Source organism: Terrapene carolina, unplaced genomic scaffold (assembly GCF_002925995.2).
Source record: "Terrapene carolina triunguis isolate 2854851 unplaced genomic scaffold, T_m_triunguis-2.0 Scaffold18, whole genome shotgun sequence".
NCBI lineage: Eukaryota > Metazoa > Chordata > Testudines > Emydidae > Terrapene > Terrapene triunguis.
Window position 1 is genome coordinate 1,112,060 of NW_020664369.1, and position 21,192 is coordinate 1,133,251.

General features: G+C 40.6%; 1 protein-coding gene across 1 annotated transcript in view; it reads right to left on the bottom strand.

Annotated features, from left to right (window-relative positions):
* Window positions 1–20,003, bottom strand: part of LOC112111205 (leucine-rich repeat-containing protein 63) — a 47,426-nt gene extending 27,423 nt beyond the window's left edge. Inside the window, 7 exon segments of the mRNA XM_026651396.1 lie at window positions 5,121–5,156; window positions 5,571–5,679; window positions 8,328–8,488; window positions 9,324–9,461; window positions 12,892–13,527; window positions 13,585–13,701; window positions 19,916–20,003. Coding sequence (XP_026507181.1) covers window positions 5,121–5,156; window positions 5,571–5,679; window positions 8,328–8,488; window positions 9,324–9,461; window positions 12,892–13,527; window positions 13,585–13,701; window positions 19,916–20,003 — 1,285 coding nt within the window.
* Between the last annotated feature and the right edge of the window lie 1,189 nt (window positions 20,004–21,192).

Sequence of the window (21,192 nt, forward strand, 5' to 3'; positions counted from 1 at the left end):
ATCTGCTGGCAATGCCCCTACTTATATAGCCCAAAATGCCGTTAGCCTTCTTGGCAACAAGGGCACACTGTTGACTCATATCCAGCTTCTCGTCCACTGTAACTCCTAGGTCCTTTTCTGCAGAACTGCTGCCTAGCCATTCAGTCCCTAGTCTGTAACAGTGAATAGGATTCTTCCATCCTAAGTGCAGGACTCTGCACTTGTCCTTGTTGAACCTCATCAGGTTTCTTTTGGCCCAATCCTCTAATTTGACTAGGTCCCTCTGTATCCTATCCCTACCCTCCAGTGTATCTACCACTCCTCCCAGTGTAGTGTCATCTGCAAACTTGCTGAGAGTGCAGTCCACGCCATCCTCCAGATCATTAATGAAGATATTGAACAAAACTGGCCCCAGGACCGACCCTTGGGGCACTCCACTTGAAACCAGCTGCCAACTAGACATTGAGCCATTGATCACTATCTGTTGAGCCCGATGATCTAGCCAGCTTTCTATCCACCTTATAGTCCATTCAGCCAGCCCATACTTTTTTAACTTGCTGGCAAGAATACTGTGGGAGACCATATCAAAAGCTTTGCTAAAGTCAAGATATATCACATCCACTGCTTTTCCCATATCCACAGAGCCAGTTATCTCATCATAGAGGGCAATCAGGTTGGTCAGGCATGACTTGCCCTTGGTGAATCCATGTTAACTGTTCCTGATCACCTTCCTCTCCTCCAAGTGCTTCAAAATGGATTCCTTGAGGACCTGCTCCATGATTTTGCCGGGGACTGAATTGAAGCTGACTGGTCTGTAGTTCCCCGGGTTCTCTTTTTTTCCTTTTTAAAATATAGGCACTATATTTGCCTTTTTCCAATCATCCGGGACCTCCCCCGATCGCCACGAATTTTCAAAGATAATGGCCAAAGGCTCTGCAATCACATCAGCCAACTCCCTCAGCACCCTTGGATGCATTAGCTCTCGACCCATGGACTTGTGCATGTCCAGCTTTTCTAAATAGTCCTTAACCTGTTCTTTCACCACTAAGGGCTGCTCACCTACTCCCCATGCTGTGTTGCCCAGTGCAGCAGTCTGGGAGCTGCCCTTGCCTGTGGAGACTGAGGGGGGAAAAGCATTGAGTATTTCAGCTTTTCCCACATCATCTGTCACTATGTTGCCTCCCCGATTCAGTAAGCGTCCCAAACTATCTCTGACCTTCTTCTTGTTGCTAACATATCTGTAGAAACCCTTCTTGTTACCCTTCACATCCCTTGCTAGCTGCAACTCCAATTGTGCCTTGGCCTTCCTGATTACACACCTGCATGCTCTAGCAATATTTTTATACTTCTCCCTAGTCATCTGTCCAAATTTCCACTTCCTGTAAAGCTTCCTTTTTGAGTTTAAGCTCAGTAGGTGGGAGATGGGAGAGACAGAGATTGCATGAGGAGCTGTGGGGAATGCGGGACTGACTAGGTAAAGAGACTAAGATAAGAACCTGCTGTGTGTGTGTGTGTGGGGGGGGTGAATAACAACACTGAGACTGGACAAGGAGCCTGGGGAGAGAAATTGGAACTGGACTGAGAGCCAGGGGGGATGGGGAATGTGGATGATGAGACGAGACTGGAGGCCAGTCTGGGGGAGAGAGACAGCTTAGATGAAGATCTGGGGTGGACTGGAAATATCTGGGCAAGGAGACTAGAACAGGGAGCCCTGAGGGGTGAGGTAGGGCTTGCTGGACAAGGATTCTGAGACTAGATGAAAAGCCTGAGAAGTAGAGACTGGGAGTGGCTAGATAAGGAGAATGAGACTAAGATGAGAAGCCAGGGGTGGGGAAGAGGCAGGACTGGGACAAGGACCAGTGGGAGAGATAAGGTACTACAGATCACGCTTGGGGGAAAGGGACAGACCAGTCTGGAATAGAAACAAATACTCCAGAGTCTCACCATTCCTCTCCTGTGAATAAGTATTGGTGTAACCCAGTGGCAAAGTGTGCTGGCCCCCTCGAGTACTGCTCCACAGCAGTAGTATGTTATCATCTATCAGTTACTCTGTTAGTTCAAATGGCAGAGATCTTTGTGATGGATCCAAAGATTCCAACCCTGCTCATGACCCATGTGGGCCTCAGTACAATGTTTTTCAGTTCGCTTTTTCAAAAACCTAGGAAATTACACAAAAACTATGTTAAGCAAACATTATTAGGCTTGCAAAGTCAAACATTCAAAATTTGGAAATGCCAAAATTAAGGTTGCCAGGGCAACCTTAATTTGGCCTTTATATGTATGTATTATGATACAGTCTAATTACAGGTTGTGTAATACAGGAGGCTGTTGTCTGCAGGCACCCTGCTTCATTTATTGCAGTTGGAAGGTGTGTGGTGAATGAGACAGGGGATTGTAGGAAGAGGAATGATTGTCTCATAGAATCATAGCCGTGTAGGATGGGAAGGGACCTCGAGAGGTCATCCAATCCAATCCCCTGCACTCAGGGAAGGACTACGTAATAACTAGACCATTCCTGACAGGTGTTTGTACAACCTGTTCTTAAAACCTCCAATGATGGAGAATCCACAACCTCCCTAAGCAATTTGTTCAGTGCTTAATTACCCTGACAATTAGAAAGCTTTTCCTAATGTCCAAACTAAATCTCCCTTTCTGCAATTTAAGCCTATCCTGAGAGGTTAACAAGAACAATTTTTCTCCCTCCTCCTTATAACCATATTTTATGTACTTGAAAATGGTTATCATGCCCCCACTCAGTCTTCTTTTCTCCAGACTAAACAAACCCCATTTTTCAATCTTTCCTCATAGGTCATATTTTTTAGAACTTTAATCATTATTGTTGTTCTTCTCTGGACTTTCTCCAATTTGTCCACATCTTTCCTGAAACATGGCACCCAGAACTGGACACAATACTCCAGCTGAGGCCTTATCAGCACAGAGTAGAGTGGAAGTGGTTAAGGAAACTGAATGCTGCCCTGGAGAATTTGATTCTACTCCTACCTCTGCGATAGAGTTCCTATGTGATACTGGGCAAATCACTTAAACCAAACTTTTACCAGGTGGTCACTAATTGTGTGTTCCTCATTTTATGGGTGCCCAGAGTGAGACCCTGGGGCTTTATGTGCAGAAGTGCTGAGCACTCACAGCTGCAACTGAAGTCAATGGAAGCTGTGCTTTGAACATACATAGGGCCCTACCAAATTCATGGCCATGAAAAACGCATCACAGAGCATGAAATCTGGACTCCCCCGCGCCCCCCCCCCCCCCGGTGAAATCTGGTCTTTTGTATGCTTTTACCCTACACTATACTGATTTCACCAGGGGGTAGGAGGGAGACCAGCGTTTAACATACTGGGGGTCCTGACCCAAAAGGGAGTTATAGGGGGTGTCACGGTATTACCACCCTTACTTTTGTGCTGCCTTCAGAGCTGGGTGACCAGAAAGTGGCGGCTGTTGGCCAGGCGTCCATTTCTGAAGTATCAGGGGGTAGCCATGTTAGTCTGTATCTACAAAAACAACAAGGAGTCTGGTGGCACCTTAAAGACTAACAGATTTATTTGGGCATAAGCTTTCGTGGGTAAAAACCTCACTTCTTCAGGTGAATAGAGTGAAAGTTACAGATGCAGGCATTATATACTGACAAATGGAGAGCAGGGAGTTACTTCGCAAGTGGAGAACCTGTGTTGACAGGGCCAATTCAATCAGGGTGGATGTAGTCCACTCCCAATAATAGATGAGGAGGTGTCAATTCCAGGAGAGGAAAAGCTGCTTCTGTAATGATCCAGCCACTCCCAGTCCCTATTCAAGCCCAGATGAATGGTGTTAAATTTGCAGATGAATTTTAGTTCTGCTGTTTCTCTTTGAAGTCTGTTCTGAAGTTTTTTTGTTTAATGATAGTGACTTTTAAATCTGTAATAGAATGACCAGGGAGATTGAAGTGTTCACTTACTGGCTTATGTATGTTACCATTCCTGATGTCCGATTTGTCTCCATTTATTCTTTTGCGGAGGGACTGTCCGGTTTGGCCAATGTACATGGCAGAGGGGCATTGCTGGCACATGATGGCATATATAACATTAGTGGATGTGCAGGTGAATGAGCCCTTGATGGTGTGGCTGATGTGGTTGGGTCCTCTGATGGTGTCGCCAGAGTAGATATGGGGACAGGAAGGTAGCTCCCCGCCAGCAGCAGCACAGAAGTAAGGGTGGCAAAACCATACCATGCCACCCTTACTTCTGCGCTGCTGCTTTCAGAGCTGGGCAGCTGGAGAGTGGCGGCTGCTGACTGAGGGCCCAGCTGTGCAGGCAGCAGCGCAGAAGTAAAGGTGGCAATACCATGCCATGCCATCCTTACTTCTATGCTGCTGCTGGAGGCAGCTCTGCCTTCAGAGATGGGGTCCCAACCAGCATCCACTGCTCTCCAGCTGCCCAGCTCTGAAGACAACACCACCGCCAGCAGCAGCGCAGAAGTAAGGGTAGCAGTACCGCAACCCCTCCTACAATAACCTTGTGACCTCCCCACAACTCCTTCTTCTCCTACAATAACAACACCATGACATTTCTGATTTAAATAGCTGAAATCATGAAATTTACGATTTTTAAAATCCTATGACCATGAAATTGACCAAAATGGACCGTGAATTTGATAGGGCCCTAAACATACGTATACTGTGTTATATAATGGTAAGTACTCTGAAAAATCAGGTTCCAGGATCACAAACTGGGCTCCCCAAATTAGTGGATAGTTTTGACTTTAATCTCTTTGTGCCTCAGCTCTCCATCTGCAGAAGAGGGATAATAAATACCCACTCATCTCACAGAAGTGTGGTGAAAAATCAAGTCACCAATGCTTGTGAAACACTCAGATGCTATAGTTCTGAGCGTTGTACAAAGCCCCTGAGAAATTTAATACTTCTGACTTCAGAGTAGGATTTGAATAATGTGCAGTAAGTAAAGCCTACAGCCACACACTGAACAATGAGGAGAAAAAAATATTGACTAGCTGCTTATTAGTTGAGTACTGTCCATCCTGTGCACTGAACGAGGCATGGATTCTGTGGGAAAAGTAGTATGTGATCATGTAATTGAGGACTGGACCATAACATATGCACAAGGGAGTTGAATTAAGATTGCACAGGCAACTTTAATTCTGGAATTTCCTAACTTTTGAGTGCTTGACTTTGCAACTGGATTAAGGTTCTTTCAGAGTATTTTTTGTGTGTAATATTAGTATCAACCCATAGATTGGTGCTCTATAAATGAGGATAAGTTTAAATCAGGAATAACTTCCCATTGAAGTCAACTGAGTGACACTAGTATAAAGCAAGTGAGATGAGATCTTCAGACACAGATGCAGAGATATTTCTAAATCTTGTTGGAATCTTTCCAGGCTCACATTGATTCTTACTATCCCATAAATAACCAGAAAAGTAAAGGAATGATGTTTTTCCAATATCTGAGCTATGCAATTTGCATCTCTTATTAAATCATTGTTGTTTGAAAGTTACATTTTTTTATGTTTAGTTTAATATTAAACTGTAAAAATTCAGGCTGTCTCACAGTTTTACTCTTAATAACAATAAGGAAAATAACTGGTACATACCTCCCTGGGAAAGAAGTGTAAGTCATTGAATGACAGGTTAAGATACACCAAAGTGTCGACTAAAGGTGTAAGGTCTGGAAGGAGAGTCAGGAAATAGGCCTAGAAGACATAAGCAGTAGAAAAGATATAGTAACTAAATAAAAATCAACTTTTTTTATGAAGAGGGAAAAAAACGAGCTAAGAACAGGCTCCACCAGGACTTAATTTAAAAGATTTATCATTAAAAAAATAGACAAATCAGCAACATGACTCCATTGATAGATACATAGAATCATAGAAGTGTAGGACTGGAAGGGACTTTAGGTTATCTAGTCCAATTTCCTGTACTCAAGGCAGGACTAGACTATTCCTGACAGGTGTTTGTCTAACCTGTTCTTAAAATCTTTCAATGACGGAGATTCCACAACCTCCCTAGGCAATTTATTCCAGTGTTTAACTATCCTGACAGTTAGGAAGTTTTTCCTAATATCCAACCTAAACCTCCCTTACTGCAATTTAAGCCCATTGCTTCTTGTCCTATCCTGAGAGGTTAACAAGAACAATTTTTCTACCTCCTCCTTCTAGTAACCTTTTATGTACTTGAAAACTGTTATCATGTCCCCTCTCAGCCTTCTCTTCTCCAGACTAAACAAACCCCATTTTTTTGAATCTTTCTTCATAGATCATTTTTCTAGAACTTTACTCATTTTTGTTGCTCTCCTCTGCACTTCCTCTAATTTGTCCACATCTCTCCTGAAATGTGGTGCCCAGAACTGGACACAATACTCCAGCTGATGCCTTATCAGCGTGTCTTGCTTACAATATTCCTGCTAATATATCCCAGAATTATGTTTGCTTTTTTGCAACAGTTTTACACTGTTGACTCATATTTAGCTTGTGACTATAAACCCCAGATCCCTTTCCACAGTTCTCCTTTCTATGCAGTCATTTCCCATTTTGTGTGTGTACAACTGATTGTTCCATCGTAAGTGGAGTACTTTGCATTTGTCCTCATTGAATTTCACCCTATTTACTTCAGGCCATTTCTCCAGTTTGTCCAGATCATTTTGAATTTTAATCCTATCTTCCAATGCACTTGCAACCAACCCCTCCCAGTTTGGTATCGTCTTCAAACTTTATAAGTATACTCTTTATGACACTTTCTAAATCACTGATGAAGATGCTGAACAGAGCCAGACCCAGTACCAATCCCTGTGAGTCCCCACTGGATATGCCCTTCCAGCTTGACTGTGATCCACTAATAACTACTCTCTAGGAATGGTTTTCCAACCAGTTATGCACCTACCTTATAACAGCTCCGTCTAGGTTGTATTTCCCTAGTTTGTTTATAAAAAGGTCCTATGAGACAGTATCAAATCACTATGCAAGGAGCATCAAAAGATTTGCCTAGCTGAGGGCCACATTGGCAACTCAAAACTCTGTCTGCCTTGCCTCTCAGCTCCGACTTCCCTCTTGCATCAAATGTAAGCTACTTGTTCCCACTTTCTATGCTCTGCATGGCCTAGTTCCTACTTTTATCTCTTATTATGCCCTCTTTGTACAAAATATACTGGGCTCTTTCCTGTGATCTTCCTAAGGTGCATGGAATGAGTACTCTGGGGCTGTCTAGCTAAATAGGTTCTGGGATGTACACATGATGTTTGCAACTCAGAGCTCCAGAGTCCTAGAAAGTGAAGCTTCTTCTTTTCATTTTTTAAAAGTCCTTTCTTTCAAAGCTAGGGAACCCCATACAAAAATCTATGGTAAAAAAATATGAATTAATGATTTTGACTCAAATCAGGAAATTAAGATACGGTTGCATGCATAATCTTTGTCTACACCCTTGGTATAAATAGTTTGATACAGTATTTAATTACATCATATATTATAATCTCAATACATTAATATACTTTTCTCTACAACCTTACATCTATTTATGTGCAGTAACTATTTCCTTGTAAGCTAGAATTCATGAGTCATTTCTATGAAAGTTACATAGTAAACCATACCTACCTAGCAGATACTACAGATTGAATACAAACTGGGAGCAATAATAAATAGTTGAATAAATATTAAGCATTATTATACTGACAGATCAATTGTCAATGCTTTGACTCAACAGATCCATACATTACATGAAAACAGAAATAATTAAAAACAGTAAGTACATAACAGGGCCGAATTGATGCCAGGCAAGATTCTAGAAACTTTAGACTGTGATGTCTCTGGCCTTCTAGAAAGAGGGTTGGGCACCTTTTCCCACCTTCAGGATCTTGCCACTCCTACTTGCATGGTGCTGAAGCAATCTGATGGCACTACAGGAGGAGAAGAAGCAGCAATGTGTTCAGTCCACTACTGCAGGAGGTGCTGGGAGCCAGTAGATGTCACATAAATCATGAGGTGATTTATGTGAAAATGGGGAGAGACACACAACATAACGGAAGAAGAGTGAGGGTGAAAAGGGGGAGGAAATAGATAATACAGAGGGAGACCAAGGTGAGGCAAGAGAATTAAAAAGGCGCATCTAGAACAACCAAGCTTAAGACTGCTCTAAAATTACTAAACAAATCTTAAATGATTTTAGCCATTTTTAATTTTTAAAAAGTGGCCATATACTGAGAATTTTAATACCAGGTTTCTAGGTGGATTAAGTTAAGAAAGCCAAGTTATGAATCCCAGAGAAACAGTGTTTCTAATTAAAGCAGCAGTTGACCATTAAGGATAGCGATATGGAGAGTGGATGCAGTTGTAATTTTTAAAAGGTATACCTTAAGATTAAGTTCAGTTCTGCTATGCATTATGCAATATAAAACTGCCATTCTGGCCCTGGCCATCAGTTGTTCTTGTTCATCCTGCTCATTTAACAAATTCTGGTACCCAAATCCCTGGATACCCTTTATAGTATCATCATCAAGGGTACGATCAGGTTCTGCGAGTAAAAAATATATGTAGTCAAATACGGAAATAAACATCGAGATTAGGAAATAAAGAATTAAAGCTTCATTATGTAGATCCCAAATTTATAGCCAAATCCTTCCATGCACTGTCAGGCCTTACTCAGGCAAAATTCCCTGATACAAATCAGTATCTTAGCAATGCCTGGGTAAAGACTCCAGAATTTGACCCTTTTAAAGCATTCAAATTTATTCAACTTCTTTTTTTTTTGAAGGGTGAGCAGCAGAATGGGTTTCAGCTATTGATAAAAGGGCCTGAGCAGTGACTTTGGATTTGGAGCAGAACTTTCCTAAAGTTTGGGAGCATTTTGTTCAGGTCCATCTGTAGCTTCAACCCACAACAGATGATGTTAAAGAGATTGAAGATTTTGATTCTGTTTAGATAAACCATTAAAGCCTACATTTTCAGAAGTGGCAATTGATTCTGAGGGTTTTAATTCTGGGAAGCTCAAACCATGGCACAAGCTTGGGATGAATTTCAGGTTTGGTTACAAAAGCTTTCTACCACTCTTACTGTTAACAGCCCAAATGGATTCCTCACTCAGTAGTTTAAGACCTTACAATCCAAAAGTCCAACAGAGTGAAAAGCTTTGTCTCTGAATTTCCTTCCTGTCTTGGTTTTATTGTAATTGTACATTTCTATTATTTATTATTATAATGTCCATTTCATTCTCCCCTTAAAAATGGCATGCAGTATTGGGAGTTGATAGTAGGACTGCTCTTCATCTTTTATATTGCCATTACAAAACTGCCACTACAGTGCTGTACATAGTTTATTTCATACACGTAATGTATATATTTTGCCCCTACCTGAATAAGACTCTTTTTTGCTCTGTCCATGAGTGTACAGCTTTATATTGTCCATAAAAGATCCTTTTCCTTCGTCACCTTCTTCTAAAATCTGTTCCAATGAGTTAGATTTTCTCATTTTCTCCTCCAAAGCCATTTCTGAAAAAAGTTGGGAGTGGTGGTAGAAGAGGTATGTGAGAAATGTATTAACTTAGTCAGACTACCCCATTTCTCATTTACACAAAGCACCATTTACACAGCTCTGGCAGCATAAACGGACCAGCAAGTCAGTGTTTACTTTTAAGGCCCCTTTACATTACCAGAGCAGCATAAAGGGACATAGTGTAAATGACCACCAGGGAACGGAATTTCTTATCATAGAGAAGCTTGCATGTCTCATAGGACAGCTATCTGCAATTCCTGATGCACTATTTCGCTAGTATTCCTAGCAGTCATTTAAAAAAAACCCTATACCTATATTCAGGGCCGGCTCCAGGGTTTTTGCCGCCCCAAGCGGCACAAAAAAAAAAAAAAAAAGCTGCGATCGCGATCAGCGGCGGCAATTCGGCGGAAGGTCCTTAACTCCGAGCAGGAGTGAGGGACCGTCCGCTGAATTGCCGCCGAATAGCTGGACGTGCCGTCCCTCTCTGGAGTGGCTGCCCCAAGCACCTGCTTGGCAAGCTGATGCCTGGAGCCGGCCCTGCCTATATTCCCACTAAAATTCACTGTAGGCTTATCTTAGAGTTAAGATTGATGCACTGTATTTCCAGCCAATGCAAACCATAAGAAGAAAGGAAATATGCATCTATGTCATCAACAGCCCATCTGCACTCCACTCATCAGTTCCCTTTCTCAACCTCAGCTCCCTCCCTTCCACCAACCACAATTCACTTATCTCCACCCATTTTGAACAACCAATGTGCAGCCTCAACACCACAACCACATTAATGGTTGTGTTCATATGATTAAATATAGAGTTGGTGTGGTTTCATGTTCCATTTTACATAATTCTATACATAGTTTTGTACTGGGGTGTGTAAAAGAGATAGAGGGCAAGATTGCAAATGGTGGCTGCAAACTATGTTTTTATGTAACATTCAGGAAATGTTATATAAATGGGTGATTTATCTGGTTGGTGATGGGCCCAAATTTGGAAGCAATTTTAATGTAAAAATAACAGAATTGAAATATGCACATGTGTCGGCTGGTGTGTTGTATTTACAGTGGGAGTTGAGTGCCTATTTGTTCAGGATGAGGGTGGAGATATATATTAATATTGACAGTTCTGAACTATAGATTGTGCAATCAATTTAACGACAAAATGCCATAACTATCTAGTTATAGTGTGTATTCATTTTAACGTTCCATGCAACCCTTGAAATAAGTGTCTCTCTAAGAAATATTTTAAGAAAATAATGGGTGAATATTGCCTACTCAACTTTTTTCTACTCATCACCCTTCTCCAGAAAAAATACATTAAAAATGTTTACAATATTTCAGGTCATAAAAGGCCAAGCCTGTAAATTAGCACAGAGAAATAACAGAACTGGACTGTCTGACCAGTCCTAGAATCAGGTCAGATTCTTACATTTTCATTAGCAAACAGAAATTACATTTAGTGACAGTTAAGGCTTGCTTACTTCCCCTTTGTGAATCACTACTAATTTAGCTACAGGAATAATTGCTCACCCCTTTCTAGACCAGGCATCAGAGGAGACTAGACACACTTTCACAGTGAGTTACCCACCTATTTAGTAGTTAATATAAAATTGGTGAGTGGGAATCACCAGTTGATTCTATCCCTGGCTCTCGGAGAGGAGTGCAGTTTACAGTGGTGAAAGATAGGCTAACCAAAACTAGGTTAGTTGCTCTAAAAGGTCATAGCACAGTGGCTAAACTTGGGATTGTGTATGCCATAAACTTGGCTTTTAGGCCACCAGTGATTTCACAGTAAGCCCTACCTCTTGGCATGTTATTTATCGTTGAATTAAAATTCAGTGGGTTTGCTTTGGCACACATTTTCTGTTACAGCTGAAGAGGTATAAAATATAGATGAACAATATCGATGTATAACTGATATTCTAGGAATCAGCACGTGAGGATTAACAATCTGGACAAAAGATAGGTCCCAGAGAGTTGCAGAGTTTTTGCAAAAGGGATGCAAAGAAGAGTGAGGCAATCCAGGGAGGCAGTGGAAGAAGGAATCATAAGAAAGGGTAATTTTATTATTATTCTCTATCAATTCATTTTGCATCACAACATCATGAAAAATTCAAACAATGCTCAAAGTTTATATTCTATGTTTTGGTTTTTGCCTATTTTTTGCCTATTCAATGACATATTTTATATATATATATATATATATATATATATATATATATATATATATATATATAAAAGGTTAAAAGTTATGCTGTAACACAATCTTAACTGTAGCACAGGCCCTGCTGTACCATAATTTTATCAAACATTATTTACTTAGAGGTAGAAAATTGGAAGAAATATGGTTCTCTAGTGCCTGTCTCTCCTGGGAGCAAAGGAAGTTGATTGTGGGGGATACACTCATCTTCTCCTAATCAAAGATCTCTGCTTAGTGCTTTAGACTTGGAGGAAAGCCATAACAACCCAAGATCCCTGGTAACATGGGGCCTGATCCTGCAAACCATTACTCTCCCGTGTGTAGTCAATGGGGCCATCTACATGAATAAAGACTACTTGCATGGCAACAAGCCTTTGCAGGAATGACCCCATATTGTTGCCTTGATTTATCAACCTGTTCAACCCTGTGCACATAAGCAAAAACCACTATGGTTAGAAAGCCCAATCCATTCTTTGCCCAGAAATACCATCAGAGTCCTACTGAAGCCAGTGGGCCCAATTCACTGTTGTCCTGCACCTTATGTAGTCATTTAGACCTAGATTCTTAAAGGTATTTAGATGCTGCTGTACTCAGGAGCCTAAATCTTATTCTCACTTAAGAGCCAAAATCCTACTTACTGGCAATGGGATTTAGGCTCTTCAGTGCCTAAATCACTTCTGAAAATAAGATTAAGGCTCCTATATCAATTAGGCAATGCAACGCTGAACTCAGCAACACCTAAATACCTTTAAAAATCTGGGCCTTACACTAGTACAAATGATTGCAAAATGATAGTAAACCAGAATATTAGGATTTTACACTCATTTAAATGACTACACAAGATGCAGGGCTACAATGAACTGGGCCTAGAAGGACTCTGTGCAGGTGTTAGGACCATCTTTCATGGATCCCGTTGCAGGATTAGGGGCCAGTTTTCAAAGTCTCAAGCAACGGTGCTTTAAACACTTTCCTTATATTATTAAGTATTTTAAGATATTCTTAGTATAAATTGTTACCTGTTGTTAACGTTTTTAAAAATAAAGTTAGTTTAGTTATTACTAGCTACAATTTTGCACTTTCTAGTTCTTAAATGATGATGTAAAATTCTCACAAACAGACAAATGGCAAAGTTTTTTTCCTGTAAAGGAGGCCTATTTTGGAAATGCTTTCAGTAAAAATCATGCACAGACAAAAGTGAATTAGAACACTTGACAATGTAAAATACAGTACCTATGATACTCTGTCTCTCAGGCTTTCTTTGTGAAATTACTGGGAACTCCTCATTATTGGACAATACCGTTGTGTTAACTTCAGTCTGTATGCTCTTTCTCACTTTATTGGTCAACTGGGTACTGAGTTTTTGATAGTTACAGCGAGAAACAACTGGCTTGCTAAAGGTTGCCATCACAGGTGATGGGTGAGAAGAGGACACTGCAGCTAAGCTCCCAAAAGTAAACTCTGGTAAAGTAAAATAAGCAGGCTCATCCTTCGGTAAACCAAGAAGCTGCATGCGAAAGGATTTACGACGTTTGTGTAATGGGAAGCTGGAGGGACCACTAGGAGTTGGAGCTATAATAATATCTTTTTTAAGAATTTGATCAGGAAAAAGATTTTGGACTTTGAGTTGGACTGATGTTCGACTGCTTGAATAATAGCCAGAAAGAGTAATTCTATCCTTGTCAGTTGTGCTTGCTGCAGCAGCAATGTCTGGTAAAGACCAATAAACAGAGTCACTCTCCTCGGGGGGAGCTAGAACCTCCATGTCAGAGGATCTACCATCTTTCTGCGATGGGCAGCCAGCAGGTGTACAAAAATAAGGAGCAGTAAGAGTCAACTCCTTTTTTAGATTTTGATCAAGAAGGACGTGTGTATCTTTGGGATGGACTTGTGTTTGACCACTAGAATTTTGGTCAAGAAGGAGATGTGCATCTTTGGGCTGGACTTGTGTTTGACCACTGAAATAACTACTGGAAAAAATATTACTGTCTTCCTCATTTGTGCTTCTTATCACTCCAGGTCGGTCTTTTCCAGGAATCCTGTCTGGAGAACACAAAAGAAAGAAAAGTGAGGATACATATATAACTAGGCATACATTTCACACCTTTTCCAAAGAAATTTTGTTAATGGCTCGAACTGGTTGCTTCAGAGAGAATTTCCCCTAAACTGAGTAAACACACAAAAATAATAATTTAAAAAAATCAACCCTACTGCATCACAAAATGTTTTACTTTGTACATTTATTTGACAGATATAATTTAATTTTAAACAAAGTAAACAACACCGAATGATCTGTAGTAATTTTGTAAACATGTGAGTAAGTGTTAGACATCTATATTTAGAATGCTTACAATGAGCCACACAGATTAGTGAAAAACTAATTACTGAGCTCGGCGCCGTATTATTGCCTAGGCCGACAAGGCCTAGGCCTAGGGCGGCAAATTTTCAGGGGCGGAAGCTTCCCTCCGCGCCCCGTCCCCCTGCTCCAGCTCACCTCTGCCTCCTCTGCAAGCGCGCCGCGGCGTCCTGTTTCTCTCCCCTCCCAGCGCTTGTGCTGCGAAACAGCTGTTTCGCGGGGCAAGGAGGGAGGGGGGAGGAGGGGGAACGCCACGCGCTGGGGGAAGAGGTGGGGCCGGGGGCGGGGATTTGGGGAAGGGATCCAATAGGGGAAGGGAGGGGGCGGCTTTGGGGTGGGGACTTTGGGGAGGGGGTTGGAATGGGGGCGGGAAAAGGGCGGAGTCGGGGCGGGGCCAGGGCCGCAATTATTTCCCGGCCTAGGGGCGGCAAAATTATTAATCCGCCACTGACTGAGGTTCTACTGCACATAAAACTTGATTATTGTGATAGTTCTGAGAGTGCTGAATCAAAGATTAGGGTCCCACTGTGTGAGGCACTGGACACACATAACAAAAAGGCAGTCCTTGCTGCAAGAAGCTTGCAGGGGCTCTCTCTGGGGCAGTGTTCCTCCACAGAACCCTACCATGGGGCTGTGACTGAGAGCCACAATTTAATCCTTTATGAAGTGTGTTGCTCCAAAGAACAATATATACCACCTTGAACAAGAAGAAGCAAATTAAATTAATGTCCACTGGTTAAATTACCAAATGGCTGATTTGTTAATTTACCAACAAATAATTTCAAACTATTAGCCAGTCATAAACTGACATATTTAGTTTCTAATAATGGTCACTTGGACTAACATCCATCCCATTATGAAGGACCCACATAAGGCTCTCTATACCATCTAGGCCCCATGATAGCCATGCTTGTGGGGAGTGGAGGCTCAGGCAGAAGCAACCATTCAGGGGGCTTCCACATCCCCTAAACACCATGATGTGGGCTCTGTGCCGGCTTCAACTAGGATGATGCAGATGAGACCAGCATGATAAGCCTGTGAGAAGACACTTAAATGGTGAATATAGGGTCCAGTGCCAAAAATCTCCATAGAAGGGCTGCAGAGGAGCTGCAGCCTTTTTTCCAGGCCACCAGCTAGAAGAGCAGTCACATAGGATTCCCTGTGTATTGTCTGGATTAGTGCCCCACCTTCCTGGGAATAGGTTCATCTTATTCTTAAGGAGTGAACTGGTCTCATACTTGATGAAACACAGAACCAGTGTGTTCTCCAAGGTGATCATATTACCATTACTGAAAAGCTGGATTCTGATCAATGGTCACTCCACTTTATAAACATCCATCAAATGTAATGGCTGCATTTTGTGTTGCGTGAAGTGATCCTTGAATGTACTTTATTGTGCAGCACTTTGATTCTTGTCAGGGTACTGTATAAATCTATACTTTCTAAACAGCATTCATCACTAATCGTATGTTATAATAGAAAAAAGCCATTGCAACAGAACATTGTCTCTGGATAAAAGGTTTATCATTTTAAATAGTTTTAAATCAGTGGAGCAGAGCTCTGGTATTGAGCCAGAAATATTTAGATACATTTTGGGTGGTGCTAGACTGGAAATGTGTTGTACGGACATAGATGGAAAATTTCACCAACAACTTTAACTAATCCGCTAATGAACTTAATAATATCAAGAGAACAAGAACTGCAGCTTCTTACTTCACTCACTGAGATTTCCCTTCTTACTTATTTTTTACCATACCATTATAATGTTATGAGTATTCTTTATCAATTAGTGAAATAATAAATGATAACCGGAATTAGTATGATAACAAACACACTACAAGTGACACCATATTAATAAAACAATATCATAATATTAATGTTAAGAAATTTCAAATTAGTTATGCATATCAAATACTATGAAAAAATTGTTTTCAGAACTTTTTCCTTTAGTTTACTTATTGATTATGTTCAGATTTAATAGTTTTATCTATTTAAGTAGTTTTACATATAGGTCATAGTATCGCAGCAGTTAGAGACAGAAAAGACCTAGTAGGATATCTTTTCCATGTCCCTGCCAAGGCAGGATTGTTCTTTTACAGTGCTAGTTTATTTTAACATATTGTCCAGTATAAAGTACTGATCCTATATCAGAATCTGCACAGCAGACTCTTGTGGGAGCACAAGTTTGACTGAAGTCAATGGGACTGTTCAGGAGTAAGAGCCCTTCTGCAAGACTCAGTTGTAGGATCAGGACCTAATTTTTAAAAAGTCTCAAGCTGTGGAGTTTTCAGCTCTTTCTTTGAACTATTAGTTACATAAAATATTCCTACTATCAATTGTTATTGGCTGTTAACTCTATCTTTAAAGTTAGTATTTAATTATTAGTTACTAGTAGGGCTGTCGATTAATCGCAGTTAACTCGCGCGATTAAAATTAGCTGTGATTAAAAAGATTAATCACATTGTTAAACAATAGAATACCAATTGAAATGTATTAAATATTTTGGATGTTTTTCTACATTTTCAAATATATTGATTTCTATTACAACACAGAATACAAAGTGTACAGTTCTCACTTTATCTTATTATTTTTGATTACAAATATTTGCACTGTAAAAATGATAAACAAAAGAAATAGTATTTTTCAATTCACCTCAGACAACTACTGAAGTGCACTCTCTTTATCGTGAAAGTGTAACTTACAAATGTTTTTTTTGTTACATAACTGTACTCAAAACCAAACATTGTAAAACTGTAGAGCCAACAAGTCCACTTAGTCCTACTTCTTGTTCAGCCAATTGCTAAGACAAACAAGTTTGTTTACATTTACGGGAGATACTGCTGCCTGCTTCTTATTTACATTGTCACCTGAAAGTGAGAACAGGCACGCATTCTCATGGCACTTTTGTAGCCGGCGTTGCAAGGTATTTACGGGCCAGATATGCTAAACATTCATATGCCCCTTCATGCTTCAGCCACCATTCCAGAGGACAAGCTTCCATGCTGATGACGCTTGTTAAAAAAATAATGTGTCAATTAAATTTGTGACTGAACTCCTTGGGGGAGAATTGTATGTCTCCTGTTCTGTTTTACCTGCATTCTGCCATATATTTCATGTTATAGCAGTCTCGGATGATGACCCAGCATATGTTCGTTTTAAGAACACTTTCACAGCAGATTTGACAAAACGCAAAGAAGGTACCAATGTGAGATTTCTAAAGATAGATACAGCACTCGACCCAAGATTTAAGAATCTGAAGTGCATTCCAAAATCTGAGAGGGATGAGGTGTGGAGAATGCTTTCAGATGTCTTAAAAGAACAATACTCTGATGCGGAAACTACAGAACCCGAACCACCAATAAAAAAAATCAACCTTCTGCTGGTGGCATCTGACTCAGATGATGAAAATGAACATGCGTCAGTCCGCTCTGCTTTGGATCGTTATCGAGCAGAACCCATCATTAGCATGGAAGCATGTCCTCTGGAATGGTGGTTGAAGCATTGAGGGACATATGAATCTTTAGTGGGCCTGGCACATAAATATCTTGCGATGCTGGCTACAACAGTGCCATGCGAATGCCTGTTCTCACTTTCAGGTGACATTGTAAACATGATGTGGGCAGCATTATCTCCTGCAAATTGTAACCAAACTTGTTTGTCTGAGCGATTGGCTGAAGTAGGACTGAGTGGACTTGTAGGTTCTAAAGTTTTACATTGTTTTATTTTTGAATAAATTATTTTTTGTACATAAGTCTACATTTGTAAGTTCAACTTTCATGATAAAGAGATTGCACTACGGTATTTGTATTAGATGAGTTGAAATATACTATTTCTTTTGTTTTTTACAGTGCAAATATTTGTAATCAAAAATAAATATAAAGTGAGCACTGTAAACTTTGTATTCTGTGTTGTAACTGAAATCAATATATTTGGAAATGTAGAAAACATCCAAAAATATGTAAATGGTATTCTATTATTGTTTAACAGTGCGATTAATCACGATTAATTTTTTTAATCGTGTGATTAATCGCAATTAAGTTTTTTAAATCGCTTGACAGCCCTAGTTACTAGCTATTGCTAAATAAATGGCGAAGTGCATTTTTGCATCTTCTAGGTCACATATAGCATGCGAAATGTACAGACATTTCTGAACTGTATTGTATCATCAGTTATATCAGTTTTTAAGCAGAACTCCCCATTGTCTTCAAAGGCAACATGACCCTACATGTATATATGCAAGTGCTTACTTATGCAGCTGTACACCAGGAGGGATGGGACCATCTGCAAATGGCCTTAATCTGAATCACAATTGTACCTCCCTGTATCTTTACCTTTGTTCCTGACTCCATCCTCTCTAATCTCTCTCAGCATCTTCTTTATCTCTTGCTACACCTTTTTCTTTGTCATTTGGTAACTGACCCTCATAGTGACAGGCCTTGGTTGGATCATAACATAAGCCTTCATCATGGCGTTAGGGAAATTAGTTATAGCCTGGTGTCTGATAATGGATACTTGTGTTCTATTCCTGATCCCAGAGTTTTGCCATTAACTTCAATACATGCAAGAAAGAGCCTTATATATCCTGAATTCTAATTATAAATTTATTTTTAATAACATTGGTTTGTTCTGGGATTAGAGGGGAGACCATGTGAAACCAAGCATTTATTTTGTCACAGATTAAAGATTTTTTAACAAGTTATCTCAGCACTAACTGTAGTTTTGGGTCATTTCAGTTAATGTATGAACTTATGATATGTTGAATGTATGAAACCATCAGCAAGTGTTTTAAGTTAAATCCACAACAGCACTGGAGCAGTTTCCATTCCCCACCCTGATGCTAATGGTGACTATAGGGCCAAACCAGCTTCAGCACAAATTGGAGCAGCCTAGGAACTGCTCTAACTTGCACCCCCATTTAATGCCCCCAAGAGCCCATTACATAAAGGACAGCTGAAACACAGCATGCTCTGGTCCTGCCTGCTCCAGTTCTTTTAAACCCTCCCCATTGTCTGTGTCATGGGATACCTGAAGCAAGTGGCATAGAGCCAGCTACATTGGCTTTATGCCACCTGGCATGTGGCAACTTCCCAACAAATTGGAATACTCAGGGGCAGCTTTCTGACTGTTCCGCACTGCCTGAGCAGTGAAAAGCAGTTGAAAGAAAAAGGAGTCTGAGCTACTATCTCTTTAACTTTATCTTAAAATGGCTACCAATTTAAAGCCCTGATTCCGGGAAGCACCCATATTCAGGAAGGGCATTTGAGCCCACGCTTAATTTTAAGTGGGTAATTTAAGTCTCACTGAAGTCAATGGGACATAAGAACATGCTTTTAAGTTAAGTACTTTCCTTAATAGAAATGGAGGTAAGCATGTGCTTAGTACCTTCCTGAATTGAGGCCTAAGGTAGGGCCCCGATGCGATCTTCTCTTGTTCTCTTTATGTTGCTGCACGGGGTGCTAATTAATCAATACTCTATTCTGCAAGTTAAGTAGTTAGTAAACTTTTTGTACAGCTGCATCTTGAAGTCAGTTCAGTGGGACAAGAGACTGTATGGGTCTTCTTCATACTTAATCCCACACTCTCATTCAAAAGCCAGGATAGCAATCTCAAATTTTATCAAGTGCTGGCGTTCCTTTGGGTTGTGAACACATGCAACGATCATCTTCCAGTCATATTCACACAGCATTACACCTCCAGCGCCAATCTTTGTTGTCACAGTGCAGTCTCATTGAGGAATTATTCCGGTTTGATTTATTATTTGCTGAATAATGATAGCAACTATATAGTGTTTAAATGAATGCTTAAATTGATTAATACACATTCTTTCAATATTGTCTGCAAAGAATATGTAAATCTTGGAACTATGCATTGTGAAGACTATCTGTTATTAGTACTGCTTACGTTTATAGGTGTTCTCCCTTGGCATAGGCAGTTCAGGTAGCAGCTTTGGAGGCAGAGGCCTACGAAGTAGTTTTGGTTGCTCAAGCATTTTCGGCCTAATAATTATTCTTGCTGGACAACTGAGGAGGATTCAAAAGTTTGAAAATTCTAGATATAAGGCAAACAAAAGAAAAATCATCTCTGGATTTATGTACTGACTTGTAAATGTCTGCCCAGATATAGTCGCTGTTAGAAAACACCAGTATAAATGGATGAAAATGTTTACTTAGTAACTAATTTGACAATTTGCTAATTATCAGCAGCGTTTTTGGAAGCTAAAAGGTAACATTATTAAAAAATAATCTAGCTGTTCTGTTAATTTAGGTTTGGAATACTCATATTAGAGAATGACGTATGACACCGTTGTTATAAAAGTGAGGCAGTGGTTGGTTCTGTCTCTAAGAAGCAAAGGGTGAAAAAAAGGAAACCTAATTTTCGCTGCATGAAACTTTTGGAAAGTTCACAAAAAGCAGCATTTCTAAACATGGATAAACAGATGTATAGTTAATAATAAAAATTCAATTTTAAATTGGTATTTCTTAATGCTGTGGGTAACAGTTAATTCTTCTGATTTAGTGAAGCAGCTGGGCATAAGCATATTATACTTGTGTTCCATGCTTCAAATTGGCTTCTCATCTGCTTCAGCATGTTTTCAAGACCATGGATTTTAATTTATAAAAGTTTAATTTTAATCTGTTTTAAGTGCACCGTAAATTGCTATTATAAAATATGTATGTGGTGGTGTACAGTACATGAAAACAGAGATAGCCTCTGTCCTAAGAAATGTGTCTATCCTGTAGATTTTTGGAGATGCAACACATTGGTGAGGATGATTTTATTTTTTTGTTTGTAATTTATAAACTCACTCTTTAGTAGGGTTACCATATTCAAACATTTAAAAAAGAGGACACTCCACGGGGCCCCGGTCCTGCCCCCAGCCCCACCCCAACCCCGCCCCTTCCCCGCCCCCAGCCCCACCCCGGCCCCGCCCAACTCCGCCCCTTCCCCACCCCCATTCCAACCCTTTCCCCAAAGTCCCTGCCCCAACTCTGCCCCCTCCTCTGAGCACCCCACATTCCCCCTCCTCCCTCCCGCTCTGATCTTGGTTGGGGGTTGCTAAGTGCTTCCCTGCTCCCCACTCGCCCTGCAGCCCCTGCACTCCCCCGCCCCTGCAGCCTCTGCGCCCCCCACCTGCCCTGCCCCTGCGCCCCCCTGCCCCTGCAGCCTCTATGCCCCTG